General features: G+C 37.0%; 1 protein-coding gene and 1 long non-coding RNA gene across 3 annotated transcripts in view; one reads left to right on the top strand and one right to left on the bottom strand.

Moving 5' to 3' along the window:
- LOC126873769 (uncharacterized) overlaps nt 1-13909 on the top strand; it is an 89885-nt gene extending 75976 nt beyond the window's left edge. Inside the window, exons 2-3 of the long non-coding RNA XR_007692531.1 lie at nt 12337-12402; nt 13134-13909. This is a non-coding gene — a long non-coding RNA (uncharacterized LOC126873769). The remainder of the gene's footprint in view (nt 1-12336; nt 12403-13133) is intronic.
- The window catches only part of LOC126873690 (protein slit), a 629391-nt gene that overhangs the window by 39981 nt on the left and 571435 nt on the right, over nt 1-17975 (bottom strand). For both annotated transcript variants that reach the window (XM_050634802.1, XM_050634801.1), the window contains 2 exons: nt 3857-3928; nt 1890-2033 (listed from right to left, as the gene is read on the bottom strand). In XM_050634802.1, coding sequence (XP_050490759.1) covers nt 1890-2033; nt 3857-3928 — 216 coding nt within the window. The remainder of the gene's footprint in view (nt 1-1889; nt 2034-3856; nt 3929-17975) is intronic.

The raw sequence follows: 17975 nt of genomic DNA, 5'->3' as shown, positions 1-17975 counted from the left end.
TTTCGACTGACTGGTTGATTGTAGATAAAGGTAGAATGGGATTGTAGAAAGGAGCAGCGAGTGTTTTCTTCCATTTCAGTTTTTATATACTGATCATCCAAGTATTGTAAGTCGCTCATATAATTACTAATAAATTATAATTTCTTTTGAGGATTTTTCTAGTATTATTTATACTTTATTCGTGTAAAGCTGTTTTAACGATGCTTATTTTACGCTGCGATCGCGAATCTGGCAATTTCTAATTAACGATACTCCTAAATTACGTATTATACATCGGTATGTTTGAAGGATATTTTCCTAACAACAATTTTTAATAATACGATAATACAAGCACCGACGATGAAATAATAAAACAACAACGAAGTATACTAACTAAAAATACGTATCCTACAAAAATAGCAAAGAGAAGTATCGAATACAGATTCGTCCTTCTAAAACACAATTCATTCGAAAAATAATTCGCATACCGCGACAGAGCTGAGAAGAACAGATCGTTGAAAAACCTGCTCCATTTTCCGCGAACAATAGCCTTCGTTCGTAACATCGTTCAGGTGTGGGTAACATAAAAAAAAATTGGAAAAGTCGCTTTCTAAAAATGCGGCGGTAGCCCAGTAGTCGATAGATGAAACTTCCGTTCGCTTTTCCCTCCCATTCTTTTCTCATCTTTGCTATTCTATTTTTTAAAGTATAGGAGGCAGAAACTCGAAAGCGAGAAGCGAACGATCGGCTTTAAAAAAGGAGCAGAACAGAGGAGGCAAAATAGGTTTAAACCCAGAGCGGCAAAGTCATGCGTGTTCAATATGGGCAGAGTCGGGGGCGGGGAGGGGGGGGGGAAGAGGAGGAAAGCGGCTTTCACAAACCGAACTCGCGTACTTCCGCGTGTATACACGAGCGCGTGGGTGGTATGTAGGCCATCGTCTGAAAAGTTTATGCGATAACCTCCGTGCTGCGCCCGACACTGACGAGGAATCGCCCGCGTGGACTTTCCGCGTGTACGGCTGCCACGCGTTTTAAACAAATTCGCGATATCAAAACACGCCTGTCAACGGTCGAACGAATTGTAAAACGCGGCCGTCGCACGGCACTGATATGATTTCGTTATGTAGGTAGCTGTTCGCTTTTCCTTGTTTAAAGAACGTCCCATTGAATGACGAGTAATATGGAAGCGTATGTTCTTTTTCCGGCTTGATATTTTTTCAACGAAGATTACTTGGGATTTTGAGTTTCGACCAAAGCGCTATGTATATTTGCAGCTTATGCATTTAAAAGCTATTTCCTTCTTTTTTGTTTGTTTGTCATACGGTAGTCGTGGGATTTGGAGTTTTTGGGGTTGGAGGTTTTTATTCAGCCAGACAGATGCGCGCAAAAAAAATTTTTTTAACTTTTGAAGATGAATGAATTTTTATTCGCAAAGATTATTTATTAGCTTGCGAAAAAGGCCACTTACTTGTCTCTTCGTGTATGAGTTTATGCACGGTAAAGTTACTTTTTAATTTACGTAAACGAGTCGCGGGATCTTTACCTTTTTGTTGGAAGTTTATTCACTGAGAGGGATCATCCATTGGTATTTATCTAATGCAAAATAATTTTGGGATATTTACAGAATTAAGTTTTTTTATCCTCTTTTCTCACAAAATCCATTACCAGCTTTTCTACTTAGTATTTTCAATACAACTGATGCGTTAAATCGATGGATGTAATACTCTCGAAAAATATTATTTCGTGTTACAAATATTCCCTTAAATGAACGCCATTTTTACGACAAATTTTTTCACAGAAAAACGAATTAATTATTTCAGTCTGTTTATCAATTAAGTACACTATTAATTCATGCAGAAATAATAATAAATAAGTGGAAGGATAATTTCATTTAATTCTACGGTACTCACAGGCGCTTTAAATTCATCATGTTGCTAAAGAGAAGATCGGGGATGTGACGTATTTGATTATTGTTCAGACGTAGCTTCTCGACACCGACTAAATCCTGGAAGGCACCTCTTTCTATGGTGTGAATTTGATTATTCGATAGGCAACTGCAAAAGACGCATTGAACACCGAATTTGTTATATCAGTTAACTAAAGATTTTGTTCGTAACTAAACTAAAGGTTTTGTTTTTAACTAAAGAGTTTGTCATTATAGTATATCGTTACAAAATCGCATCTTTTTTTCTCTCTAGTATAGGATTTTCATTTTTCTTCGTGTACGTATATGTACAAACGTATCCTTAGAATTCAGCGAAAAATGGATTGTTGAAAAACGGACGTTTCATATATTATAAGATAATATCGTGCATGTGATGCGCGTGCAAAAGTTTTAACTATTTCTGCATTATGAACACGAACAAATCTGTCGACCCAGTTAGCGTTAATTACTTTCGTTTCACGCCGATCTCATCTTGAAATTTCGTTCTTCGCGTTTCGAAACGTGCAAGAAACTTTACGCCCTTCGGAGGAAAGTCACGGAGCTGAAAACAGTCGAGAAAAGAATACAATCTCTATGCATAGAGCGAGTTTCACACAGAATTCGAGCAACTTTGCCTTCTTGTTGCAACAATGGCGTCCACGCGGACGACGTTTGCGACAAATTTACCGGAATTTCGCCAACTTTTCGCTCCCCTAAGAGTCGCTTCAACGGGCTTCAGCTCGTGGCTCTATTCAATTCTATTTGCAGCACGCGACCAAAGCTATCCGTCCCTTGCCTTTTGTTAGTGACGGGATCAAGCGCATTGTAACCAGGTTCGAAGGTATAACTTTGAAAATTTTCTTCAAAACTACGAAAAAAAGAGAACATTGTAGGAAGATCCGAATTTAGACTAGACACGGCGAGAAACAAAAATATTCGTACAATTGGGATGTACAGATAGTAAGAGTGATATTTTTATATTGTACTACTGTATGTGTATCATACATAGATATTTTCAGAGATAAATGTTCCCTTGTATATTGAGTAATTAAATGGCAGACTTGTATGCATCTTTGAAAAATTTTCTTGCTAAATATTATAACGAGTTACACTTTGGATAATTTAGATACTTTTTTGTATTACATACATTCTGTGCATTTGGCAAAACAATGTTCTGTTTGGACTTCGTTGCTTTCATAAATATACAGGGTGGTTGGTAACTGATGGTACAAGCGGGAAGGGGGTGATTCTACGCGGAAAAAGAAGTCGAAAATATAGAACAAAAATTTTTCGTTTGAGGCTTTGTTTTCGAGAAAATCGACTTTGAATTTTCGCTCGGTACGCGTGCGGTACGTTATAATGGATCTCGCTGTAGATCGTTGTCTCGATGGAAAAATTAAAGAAAAAAAAAAAAAATAAAAAAAAGAATTTTTATTCTATATTTTCGACTTCTTTTTTCGCATAGAATCACCCCCTTTCCGCTTGTACCACCAGTTACCAACCACCCTGTATAATTACATAAATATTCAAAGTCTACTAATAATATAAAAGAACATCGCTCTTTTTCTTCTACATTCCAACTGTATGAAGATTGTCGTCTTGCACTGTAAGTGGAATTAATTTTTTATAAACACTTTGAGAAACGTAACAAAGCCGAAAGACTAATTGCTAAATTGTAAGAAGACAAGTATAACAATTTTCTACACTTTCTAATAATTGATCATTTTCTATATTTTTCGAGACTTCATACTTTACTAAACGTTCTTAGAGTTAATAATTTTCCATATCCACTAGTCCAAACAATTTCCAACCAATTCCCTGAAGAATGTACTTCTCTTCGTTGTATCACTTTCCTACCAAAACAACGATACTCGAACTTGATCCCATCGCTATCTAGCGTCGCAATTCAACTAGTATACGACGCGCTTCGTTATTTAACGAACAGATACTCACAGAACGTGAAGCGTGGCCATATCCTCAAAGTCCGTCTTGAATATCACCGAGATATTGTTCCCTTGGAGGTCCCTGGAACAAAGAGTAACGCAGCGTTGAATTAATCTCGCAGTGACACAGTGGAACGAGTCAATAATACGTCCGTCGTTTGGTCGCCGGGCAAAAATTTCATTTTCCTTCCTTTCAAAAAATCTCATAAAAATCTCGCTATCTCGAGATACGCACGTTGTTCCTCCTTTTACACGAGAACAAGAGATGAGAGAACCACTCGACAGTGGTGCTTAACTAATTCCATTTCAACTTTCACCCTCTACTTTGTATCGTTCGTAAGCAACCCCTCAGCCCTCTGAAACCTCCCTCCTGTGTTCATCGTATTTATTTGTCGCGAATAAGTATTTCTGTTTCCCTGGTTGGTGCAAATATTTGTCTCGTCGCGAAAGGGAGCGCCAGTACAAAGAGCAAACTTCGGAGAAATTTTATCGCCAGCCCTTTTTCCCTCGTTTTAAAACGTTGTCGTTTACGCGCCGCTCAAAGCAACCTTCCGCTACGACGAGACCACTCTGCTGATCGTGAAAACCGGCCTACTGGACCGTAAACCCTGATTTTGTTCGATACTTTGTCGCGTTATTTTTGCCTTGATTTACATTGCGCAATATGACGTGAATGTAACAATTAGACTACGGATTTTTATGTATTTACGACAAATTTAATTCTGCTACGATCCTCGAATTTTTATATGTCGATCTTGCTTTCGTTTCAGCTATTGGAATATATGTGATTTGTGAGCTCCACCGGATCAGCCGCGCAGTAGTGATACACATATATGTGTGTGAGTATGTGCGTGAATATATGTGCGTGCGCAGCGTCTCATAGAACAAAAGAATGTCACTGATCCGTACGCATGGTAAAAGTGAGACTAAATGAGTACTGAAACACGTGTAATGAGTATCTATGAACATCTCGTAAATCGCATATTGAATAAATACAAAACTATTTTATTATCATCTCTACATGTGATGAAAGTGTTCCTACATATTTATTTCGGCGATTACGATCCATAATTCTCAACATCAGCAAAGAAAACGGATCTGTAACTTTTGAAGATGTTAACACTTTGACTGCCACGTTGGTCATACATGGCTGGTCACGGTTTCTCGTGTGACATCACGGTGGTCATTGGTGACCGGAGCGCTTGAACTTCTTACAATTGTAAAAATAGAATGAAAATTGACAGTTAGGACATTTTGAATATAACCGATAAATAGAAGATACTTTGAAATAAAAAGTGCCCCATTAAACAATTAAACATTTTTATTAGAACATCAATAAAGAAAAAATGAGAAGAAATCTTGCATCTAACGGTGCACTGTGTTAAAACACTGTGGCGCCCTGTGCGAAACATGCAATTTCGGCGTGGTAGTCGAAGTGTTAAGATTAAAACGAGAAACAATGGTGAACGATAAGAACATTTCTCTACATTTTCCCAAAATTGAAATGTTTCTCGACGTTCCAAAGATTCGATTGGTTCAAATGTCTCTTTATTTTACTTTAACTTACTTATTGCTAATAAATTTCCCAATATTTCTAAACAGATGAAAACGTTGAAACGTTCGCGCAAACCAGTCGAGCCAAATATCATTCGTTCGAACGGTGTGGTAAACAGAAAGCGTGAATTTGCTTTTCTCGCGAAAGGAGAGCAGAGACCAAGAGGGTTAACCGTCAAACACAGCCGTCTGCTCTCCCTTGCTGGCAAATTATTAAGACCTTATTAAATTGGTTCCTTTTCCCGTGGAAATTTTTTACCTGACAAAAAACGCCAGACATAGGAATGAGTAACGAGTCAGGCCTACTCAACGACCTCCTCTATTTCTTCATCCTCTTTCTTTTTCTTATTCTTTCTTTTTCTCTCTTCCTGATTCCGTGGTCTTCTTGTTGAAACGTTGACGACAACGACACGGTGGAACGTAAATTATTTCCTCGTTTTCGTAGCCAGACACGCCGGTTCAACGACGAAACGAGAAGCGAAGCACTGTTTTTAGCGGCTCTTTTAAGTCTTGCGTGAGATTTTAATTTCAACCGTGGCGGCCATGGCCTTTTTTCGGATCCGACCGGTTGCTTTCCTCCTCGTCGTTTTTCCATTCTCGCCTGCCTGGATATTGTCGTCGCGCCGCCCCGGAATAATTGCCGTGAGAGACCCGGGCACAGGTGAATGTCGAGCCAAAGCAGCGGAACGCGCTGCGAGAATCAGTCGTTTGATATATTTCCGGTTCGATTTCAACTATCGAAAGGCTCCGGAGAGAGGATAATTGTAAACCATTGACTCACCGCGGTATCCTTTTGTCGTCTTTAATTCGCTTGAAACACACGATTGGAATTTAATCAACTTCCTAATGTCGCGCAGAGATACTGTAGGATTTTTTTTATTTATTTAGAATAGATTAAACAGGAAACGATGGTTATTTAACGTGAACTAAATACAGTAATGTGCTATAACTAAGACAACCGAGTAGTTATGAGGCGTATGTGTTGTCCGTGATAATTGTAGCTGTTGGCTGTATATGTCGCTGATGGGGTACTGTTATTTTTCTTCCAATTTTAGATGCGTGGAAGAAAAATCGGATTTCCCGAACGCTCGTAACCTAAGGCGCTAACCACTGCCGTCGTCCGACACTAGTTAGTGTCGAGTGGTGGTATTTGCTGTTGAGTGCCGCCACAGTTAATTTGACTCTCTTTCACGCGGACCATCCTCCTCGACAACGCTGACAGCACTCTCTCTGACGACGCTGACAACACTTTGATTTTTCAACTAACTACTGCCTGTTAATTCGTCTTTCTCCCTTAAGCATTCCTTTGTCTTTTCTCATAGCCCTACCACGTACATGTTCCGCAACCGTCCGCGTTTATGGTCACTTTTTTCCGCGTAACTATTCGACTGAAACACCGACGACATATTGATGGGTTGTTCGATCCATTGAAGTGTCCAAACCCTTTTGGCCTGTCGGCAATTAGGCTTTCTCGCAACATTGTTTATGGTTCACCCGATATTTCTTAGACAATTTGTCCACGATAGTACAATACTATAGAGTTTGATCTTCTTACGTATCAAAGTCAGAGTGCTGCACGATGTGTATAATACGTAAATGAGTTTATAATTTTATCACAGCTATTAAACTGATAAATTGTGTTTGATGTATCTGTTTAGAGAATCATATTTAAATTGAATGATATATTATGAAATATAAAATTCTTAATGACACTAAACTTGATAGAATTTAGAAACTAATATTTTTAAATAATATTAAATTCCAAAATTATAAATCTAGTATGTATAATATAATATTAATGATAACACCATAATTATGATAAATCATAATAATGATTTGAAGTATTCTTTACTTTTAAATAATAAGTAATCCTCAAGTAATCCTCTGCTAAATTAATAATATAATTTGTCAATTTATAATTCTATTAATTCTTAAATTTACCTGGAACATAGCTTCTATAATACGTAAATTATAGCGTTTTCTTCGCATATAAAATAGATTTATCATCGTATTACACTGAAACGGAATAATATATGCAGGAAATATGAGGCAATGTATAATATACGTTGTTACAAGACGATGTTATTTCGTCTAATTACAAATTTCGATCGTAATCGCGATATTTCACGTGAAAATATAATTTCTCTGCACTGGAACGCGACAATTTACTGGTTGTTTTGAAAGCAGAAAGGTTGAGGATTGTTTGCAATGGATGATAAATCTGGACAAATCGGGTTGTATTTTTGGATTTCCATCACTCGTGTTAGTATCCGATTTATTACAGAGATCGTTCAACGTGTTTGTCCAATCGTAATTCGAGCGAAATCGATAAACTTGTAAGCTGTCGGGGTATTTGGGTTACAAGGGAAAACAAGCTTTTTCAAATCGATGATTTAAACCGATGGAAATTTAAGATTCTTAACATAGAATTACGAAGCAAATAATGAACCGAAACGATAAACAAACGACAATGGAAGATAAAAATACAAGTAATTAATAAAACACGTAGAAACATTGATTGTAGGAAGAGATGGCAATTATTTCTCAAACTATCGGTTGTAGAATGATAAGTAGAACTCGCGTAATTATAGATTTAATCCTTCCAATTCTTAAATCTTTAAATTTCTAATTTCAAATTCTTAATTTTATAAAATTCCACATTTTCGAGCTTTGTACCCTGAAAAATTTAAACTTTCCAAATTTTACTTCCTATTATTATATATTTACTTATTTCCACAGTTATTTCTGAAGATACTTACGATATACAATTATACGTTTTAAAAATGATGATAATTTATTACGGAAAATAATTCGCTGCATCTCTTCTGTAATTATTTTACATAAAATAACAGTAAATTAATAACAAACAAGTGTTACGTTTGGAAAATCAAGCGCGTAGAAACATAGAGAACACAAAGTCGAGTAATTAAGGCATAAGGATAAATAAAATTCCGACAGCGAGACTAAGAAGGAAAACACAGCGATAGCAATAAAGAGTGACTGACGTAAAAATAAGCGAGTGGAAACAAAGTGGATTTTGAGCGAAGATATCTTTTAATCGGGAGATCAAACCACGAATAGTTTGGTATAGCGTTCGTAACCATGGCATCTCGTTGACGATGGTCAGAAACAATTTAGCGAAAGAGTTGCAAAATAGAAAGGAAAAGACGGGAGAAGAAGAGAAATAGTGAGAATAGAGAAAAAGAGAGTATCGAACAGCATATAGAGAGTAGAAAGAGAGAGAGAGAGAGAGAGAGAGAGAGACAGACAGACAGAAAATATTTAAAATGCAACCCCGGAGCATTTCATCGATGGAGAAGAGTACGACAGCAGAGATAGGCGGCAATCCTCTTGATAATCGTTAAATGAAAAAAGCGTGTTGACGGTGGGTAAACAGCAGCGCGAAAAAATCTGTCGAAGCGGGATCGGTACGTGACATCGATAAACACTTGTTTTTCGCGTCCACCTACGCGTGTGACTTTTCGCTTGTGAAGAGAGCTCATACTAGTGAAAATCGGCCGTCGAAAAAGGGCAGCGCAAACTTTTCCCTGTTCACCGTTTTCCAATTTCGAACTACGGAAACGTTTGCTCCGAAAAAAATTCCTGGTCGAGTATAGCTTTTCCCAGTGGTAAACATTTTTGACGGAATTTTGAATTTCAGTTTGAAAGTTTGTTACGGCTTCAGCTGGAACGTTGAAGTCCAGAAGAAAAAGCAAGCCTCGAAATAAATACATTTTTGCAGCAAAATTTATTGAAATTAAGAGTGTCGCTTCGAAGGAGTTTCTTCGAAAGTTTATGCATAATTTTTAATTTTATTTATGCAGTAATTTCCTTTCTCTCTGCACTTTTTATCGGTGAAAATAATGTAAGATAAAAGAATTGTCACATTATCGAGATCTTCATAGTTGCTGCAGTGAAGTATAAAGAATTAATTATAAAAAGATATGACAGAAATTTCTAGTTAAAGGTAGTGACATGGTTAATAGACGAATGGCAAAGGGAATTATGGTAATGAATACGTGGTTATACAGAATGGTAGACACGGGGAAATTTTCTGACGAAGATTTCATTACACAAAATTGGAAAATACGTATATGTTTGCCAATGAAAGGCTTAAATTGTCCACACGATGGAGATTAATGAAACAATAGCTAGAAATCATTGATACATCATAGTATCAGCATGTATAGAGAAATATTTTTACGGATTTTAGAATTCTTTTATCGGCGGAAATATTAGGATGTTGGTTTTTAAAAATCTTTGTTTTATGTCTAGCGAATAAACGAATTAGAGTATAAATTTGTAACACGTTGTTTTAAATATAAAACAAGGATACTTACATTATATTACTTAATACTGATATTTTACATTTATTTAACTTAAAGAAATTCCAAAGACTTGCTTGTCACTTTTGGCATACTAAAGGTCAATATTCTGTCTTAGACAGTTTAAACTATTGAATTCTTTTTAACATCGTGGTTATGAAAAGAAAGTTCAGGAATATGCTTAATATCTTTCTTACTAATCATCACTGTTAGTTCGATTATTTAGATGCAATAATAGCTTTGTAAAGTTCGAAGAAATTGAAGTATTTATTTTACAACGCTATGATAAAGTATTTTTCTTTAAATCATGATAATTTTGTTATGTCTCTGACTCGTATCGTAAAACTGTGTTAAAAGCATCCATTATCTTAATTTATTTTTTGTACTCGTATTTTGACAAAACTAATATAAATTATTTTATTTACCTATTACTTCATCATATGATTCTTAATGATTTAATTAGATTTTTAAATCTGGAATCTTCACAATAATAGAAACAATTCTACAATATTACTATTTTACAATAGAATTATTAAAAAATGAGCCAGATTTCGTACGATACTCGTGTAACAATTCTTCATCAAAGTTAATTCCGAGAGAATACGTAATGATTTCGAAGTTTAACCCACTTATTATCTTAACTTTCTTGTTTCTTATGCAGCAGTTAATTGAATACCAAAGGTAACTTACGACTTTAACTTTCGGTTGAAATAAACGAGAGTAGCCAACGAGCTTTAAAAGCGACTTCCTTAAAACTTCTTTAAATAAAACGCTTATTAAATAGACTGTATAATTTTTCCAACATCAACTCTCTTAAATTACACGATCTATTTAAAAAGGGAGCGGAGAATCCCTTTTCCTCTGGTCAAAAATAAGATAAATAAATCGACCAGAATTATTCTACGTCTATTCATAAACATATTTCCTATTAGTTCACTTTTTGTTTTTGACTATTGTTTTAAATTATGTAAATAGCATTAACTTAAGTATATATCCTTTAGTTTCTTCTAGTTTCTACTATCATTCATTATTTATTATTTACTCTTTAAAAAATATTTTACCTCTCATCATAAAATAGAAGTTCTCCGCGAAAGATAATATCTCATACAATTTTACAAACATTTTCTATAATTTTGCAAATTTCTTGCACCGTTTATCCATATTATTTTCTTCAGAAAAGACAATATCGGAAAAAAATGTAGTTTTCAGAATCATCCCCTGCAGATCCATAACTTCTGCATTCCATCGTACCGGCATGATTTATATCGCCGAAGAATATTCTGTATCAAACATTCTCTATCGATTCTCTGTCGATATTTCATTCGCTAGGTAGACATATTACCGCTTTAGCAGCTAGCAATTCACCGTTGCCTTTTTCTTCGAAGCTTTTCAATCGACGCCACGTAGAGGAGGACAAAGTGGAGGGATGATAACATGGCGTCGTCGTGTTCTTCGCATTGGCTTCGTTAGCCATTGCTGCCAACCACGCTCGTTTTACCTCGTTCAGGGTTAATCGAATCGACGATAAAGTGGATTATGCAGCAAGACTCAGCTGCATCTGATTTGATAACGCGATCGATCGTCCCACGATCTGCAAACGACGTTCCTCGAATTATCTGTTCTGCGAAATGCGATCGTTCCATCTCAAGACGGAAAATGCGGTGTTTCGAGCAGCAAAAATAAACTGTTACTCACTTACATGAGTCATTTAACGATGACATGACTCACGATGATGATCGGTGAATCATGTTGATAAATTTATTAGATTGGTGAAAATAAAACAAATTTTATGAATTAACAAATTTTCACGAATGTGAATGAGTTAGGTAACATTGTCAGAAAAAAACATTTTACATTTACCTGTACTAATTGTTGCTCCGCTATTATGATATAGCATTTGTTACTGAACTCTTTGATTTAAAGATTATATCAGTTTTATTATAGGATTAATCTATCTGTAACTAATTAACACACTTGTCGCATGACGCATACGAGCGTAAATTGTTTGTAATTTAGTCCATGATTTTTGTAATTGATTTATGGATTTTTTTACAGCTGTGATATTGTATGTACTAAAATATCTATATGCCTGAGAAAATATATATTTTATATTTAGTTGCATCATGAGTTGCTTTTTATCAATTCCCTTGATTAATAAACCAAGGAAAAATTTGCCCTTAAGAGATTAATCTTTTAAGAAAGAATTGATATTTATGAACTATGATATATCTCTTTCGTCTTAAATTTGATATCACAATCTTTATTCTGGATATTTGAAAAGTAGTTAAATGATGCTATAATATAAAATGTTATCAGATATAGAAAGTTAAAGTAGATTAATTGTATTAAAACGCTTGTAACATATTTCACTTCCGGGAACGTTCTGAAACGAATCAGGTTGAACTCATAATCTGCGAAATATTCGCCAAATTCATTTTCCAACAAATCTCCCGGGACAATGCTAATTTAATGTAACTACATTCTTCGTAATAGTGCAACGTTATCCGATGTTACTCTAAGTCTATTCATCCGTCTATTGAGTCTCTAATAACACCGTGTTCCGCATATTTCCCTTTAATATACTGCGAAAACTTTTTTAATTTTGTTACAGAAGTTGTAATGTAGACGAGTTGAAGCTCAGCATACTTTAGCAAGCCTATATTCGTCTTTCTCTGTCGTACGTATCTCCACCACTTTTCACCATCTCTGTCTCGCTTTTTCTATGCTCTTTAATGTCATTGAAAGCTTCCTTTAGTTTTCTTACTGCGTTTTTAATATCGCTACGTCAATGTTTTGCACAACGGTAAAGCAAGTTTTATGAGACGCTCTAAGACCAAGAAGTTACTATCTGTTCATGTATTTTTCACTTGACGTTTAATATTCTTTTATCTTCCCACGTAACTTCATTGACTTCTCTATGGTGTTTCGAACGAAATTATATTACATGGAAATGAAGAAATTCAGCGAAGTATCTCGTGGAGGAAGAATTATTAAGAATAAGAACAATACTTATCAGGCTGCTGCATATGAAAGGTCGTTTCTTTGAGATTCCAATAACAATTATTAAATATTGTCGTCTATCGACAATTATCAACCACATTAAAAAAGAACATATTTGCTACATATTTTGAATACCGAGAAAATTTATTAAGCTGTAACCTATATTTTATCAATTTTCTAAAGTTCTTCGTTCTTATTAAATATTTTTATATTTGTAGATTTAACATGGCATTACATTTTTATTTTATTTGTAGTTTACTATTTCTCTCTATTGTATTCAATATCTCGACATAAATTAAAAAGACAAGCTCCGATAGTTTCACAATTTTTCTTCCTTCGTTTTACAGCAATCCAACCATCTCGACATTTTCAGCGTATCGATTATCGAAAACGTGCTTCTCATTCCAGCTACCAGTTAAGGATAGCCGGAAACACCTTCTCGGAACTCATAGCGCTACTTCAACAGCTACTCGACTTCCATGAACAAAATGATACAATAATGCGTCGTTTACGACGCTGTAACAACCAAGCCTCTGTTTTCTTGCAAACTCAGAAATATCTCGATACGTACTTGAAACTCAAATTTCGAAGAATCTTTCATGCCCATGGTTCCGCCTAAAGTAAGTCGCTGGTCGAAGAATATGCATAGATTCGCTATTCATTGTCGACGAGGTATAAGTATAGGACGTTTCAAAATTGAGGTTAACAAGAACGAAGATATGATTAAAATCGATGAAATAAAAAGTGCACATACGAGATAAAGAATGATACGACGATAACGACGTATTAAATTATACCATCTCTTAATTTAACAATTAATCCTATTACGCTCTTTCGGTTGTTTTTCACACAATTATAATTTTCCAATGGTAAAAAATATCTTTGTAGCAAACGTACAGCTTGAAAAGAATATGAAAAGAATCTTCTGTGCATAATTCCTCGCTACGATTATCCACATGAAATACCTTCTTTACACTTTGCAACGCAAGTTATTGCAACATACCGTCATCTTAATCCACGGTGAAAGGTTTAAAACGTTACAAATACTTTTTGTTTGCTAAAATGAGATCAAGATGGAAAGATAAAAATCCAAAAACCTCATCAAGCTGAAAAATACACGTCCCTTCATTCTCCTCTGCCGATTGTTCCCTAATCGACCCATAATTCTGTAAGAGCCTCTATAGACAAACCGATATTGCATACTATACGACTTGGCAGGCGGGAACTCGTAGAAACGACGTCCGTTCCGTTTTACTCGACAGATTTGTGCTTCTCGGAACGCAAACGCGGTTGTCCACGGTGGTCTGCGTTCGTTGCGTTCAATTAAAAGCGGCGCCGCCATCTTGGCGATAATGGTAATCGGCCGCGTTATCGGTGGTCGAGATTCCTTCGGTTATTAAATCGGACCGTGGTCCGGACTCCAATGGCTTCCAGCGATTCTGTCTCGATATAGAGGGACCTCCCGCCGCTTTATCGCGGTGTAATTAATTTCCGGGTGGAGCGGCTCGATTGCTCGCCGGCTGAAGTTAACGAAGAAGTTAAGGTGAGACGCTAATTGAAGCGGCTCCAGGAACTGCCAGTTGCGAACGGTGCTTGTTCCATCTTGGTTTATCACAGGTGTATTATACTGGGTGTCCTTGCGATCGTGGTACAATATGGTAGACAGTGATTCGTTATGAATAAGTAAGTCGAGAATATAGGTAATGAGGGAAATAACGCACAAGCATGTGTCCAAACACACGCGATTTATATTTTTTTTTATTTCTGTCCGCGTATAACTGGGACAACTACCTGAGAATTTCACTTTGATAGAAAGTGCTATGATAAAATGCACCAAGTCTTCTATGAGTGGCTGTGTATCTTTCAAAACTCGAAGTCAAAATTCCGCAATGAAACCTAAGAAGGATTCGTTCCAGTGAAAACGGTCGTATAATAAAACGTACAAAACCTCTCCGTCTCACTGTACGGCTATATCTTGCAAAACGCTAGAAGCTTGAACACAAAGATCGAGAATTAAAAAAGGTCGAAATCAAGTGGATTACATGCAAGACACGTAACGATATCTCGTTCATTGTCACGTATGAAAACGTCGACGATAGGGATGAAAGAGGAAATAGCAGAACACTACGGGAAAAGAAGATGAAGGAGAAGAAGAAGGAGGAGTAGGTCGGACGAAATAACGGGAGCAAATTGGCTTCGCTACGGGTCGCTTATCGGCCGCGAATCTACGATTCGGAGCCCCCGGTATACCTTCTCGGTTGATTCAATTCGCCGGCTACAATGACGTCCGCCGGAAATCCAATCGTGTCCCGGAGGCACATTTTCATCGTCGACGCGTACTTTTGACAGGCGGCTCACGTGCTACCGCCTAACGAAATTACTTTTCGCGTCGTCGGGACATCCGCTTAAATACGTTTCCATGGGTTTCCACGGCCGGAACCGGGCCTGGTAAATCTGCCAGGACAGTCTTCGAAGGAGGAAGTTGGAAGAGAAGGAGGAGTAGAAGCGGACGACGAGAAATACGGCCAAGACGAAGATAGAGGTTGAACGACTGCGACGACGTCCAGGAATAAGGTGTCGGTACGCGTCTATATTTGCATCGTCGTGGCTTAGAAATGGACCGCTGGCAGATGTAATCAAAGTTTGTAGACAACCACTCTTGAGACTTCTCTGGTGGCACCGAGAGAGACAAGTCCTACCGGATGTGCCTGTTTTTCACGATGCGTCGTGGCGATATTCGAATGCATCCTCCACGCGATATGTAGCGATATGAAATGGTTGGCCTAGGAATATCGAATTTTGTCGATTGGCAGTGTGTGACTTAGGTATTTGTGGATTGGGATTATGTGGTGTTGGTTTTGTTCGAGGTTTGGCAACGAGGTTTCCGGGCTGGTTTCGTAGGGTATGAATAATGCGAATTTCAACGTATTTGAGAGAGTTGGTTTTGTGTAAAGTTCAAAATGTGATTATACGTAGATTTGGTAAATTAATTACTGTTTAGTGCATTTGTGAGATATATAAGCAGAGCTTCCATTACTTTGGATATTTTGTACACGTTTACACGACACGTGCATTTCATACAATTTAGCGCGTTTAAATTTTCCATAAATGTATAGACGTTCGCAGTTGCAACTAATAAATTAAATTAATAATAGAATATTTATCAATTGCGCAATAAACTTCGAAAAATTAAAGGAACAAAGATCGGAAAAATTTCTTCTTCAAAGTTATGTATCTACATACGTTTACACTATATAATGCATCAAAATTATAATATTTTTTACGAAAGGATGAAATTATATTAAGTAATATTTTTCATGCATAATGATAATTTATATGTACATAACGTAACAACGTATTATGCGGAGATAAATGACGACACTTCAGCGTTCTAAACACTCCATACGAACTTTTAAACTTTTCTACATATATTTAACTCTTTCGAGCGAAAGAACCCGATAAGCCAGAAGACCATCGAAAGGAAACGACACGAAGAACGATGGAGGATCCTTTCGAGTCCAAATAGATCCAGGAAGCTGCCTTCCATTTGCCATGTACGTACATAGCTGCTCACGAAACACCGTCTACGTACGCGCGTCGAAATGCAAATGGAATCTCTTGATTGAGTTTAGCGGAGCGGCGTCGAACCATCGCAGCGTTTCATGGGGGTTGGTTCATGAGGGTTGAGTGGCACGAAGGGCGCTCGAGGAGAAGAAAAAGGGCTGGCTTCGGAGTCGATTTGACGTATCGACGGCTTTCCGCTCCGCTTGCTACTCACGAATAATCGTGACAGGAAGAACGGAAAGAATGCGAGGCGCGTCGTCCATTTTCACCCTGTATATAGACGCGTCTCGCGTTCCGTCGCAAATGGAGACAAATTTATACGCGTGAGGCGGCGGAAAAAACGAGCACTTTTGGTAAATTGAATCGATCGATTGTTTCTTGCTTTCTTTAACTTGGTCCCGACGACAGATTTCACGCGTGAATTATTTCGTTTCTCGCCCACTTCCGCTTCCATTCCCCACGCACGTTCTCTATGCTGGTCAAGCGTCTTTTGTTCTTCGTTTTTTGGTAAATAAAATATTCGCGCTCGTGTCTAATCAGGAATACTGTTGTGCTTTTCTGATGGAAATTAAGTTGATAGTGAATTGAAAACTTTATTGAGATAATTGGAAATGTAAGATCATAGAATTTAATAAGCTGGACTTTCGTTCCAACTTATCAAGTTCTGTATGAGTAAGAGTGTACGTGAGAGGTACGTATGTTTGTTGTATAATATTTATTCATTCGATTTAGTTCTCAAATATTCTCGTTCGTTTAATTCTTCTAATGTTCCAATTCAAAGAACCCTCGATTCCTCGTTGAAAGTCACGAGCTACTTTCACATTGTTTAAATGAGCTGAAACAAAACGAAGTCGTTAGCTTAATCCAAGCCACGATCGCTCAAATCCATCGTCGCTGCACGGAAGTCAATGCCGATCGATTGGATAATTATAACAACCTTTAACGAACTAGCCAGATGTTCAGATCGTACGATGAGTGTTTAGTTTTCTAATCGTACGATCACACGCGTACTTAATCTCCCTGCAACTGGTCGTACGACTATTCAAATCTACTATCGCAAGACCGCTTAGATCTCTAAGTAAACGATAACACAATTATTTCGATCAGGAAGAAATCGATAGCGTAATTATTCAAACCTCTAATGGAGGTCAGCCACATTCACATCTCCAGAAGCGAAAGATTACATAACTGCTTGCAACTATGACGAGCTAACTATTACTTAACCGTTTCAATCTGGGAGTAACCGCCTGCTTGAATTGCTTAGATCCCGACGAAGCTGATTGTGCAGCTGTTTAGATCTCCAATCGATCTATCAAAGCAAATATTTGGATCGCCAACTAAACCGTTTCGCAATCGTCCAAGTAGCAATTAATCATTCGATGGCTTGTGATATAGAGTGATAGAATAGCTGCTTAGAATGCCGCAGTATGATAACAGCTAGAAGAGAAATTAATCTTTCCGAATTAAATTCTTCTTGTTGGATAGTGCACAGCGTTTCAATGGCGTATTAACGTGTCTGTTAAAATCGGCCGTTAATTAATCTTCTGTAGCTAAACATAATTTTTCATACTCCACAGGTAATCAGGGTCGTTTATGGCAACACCTAGAATTTTTAATTGTTTCTGGCTTTTGAGAAATTTGGAAAAATTTTGTGACATTTATTAACAGCTGTACTGTGCTCCGCGG

This window comes from Bombus huntii, chromosome 15 (assembly GCF_024542735.1).
Source record: "Bombus huntii isolate Logan2020A chromosome 15, iyBomHunt1.1, whole genome shotgun sequence".
NCBI lineage: Eukaryota > Metazoa > Arthropoda > Insecta > Hymenoptera > Apidae > Bombus > Bombus huntii.
The sequence above is the reverse complement of the archived record's forward strand: the minus strand, read 5'-3'. Positions and strand labels throughout refer to the sequence as shown.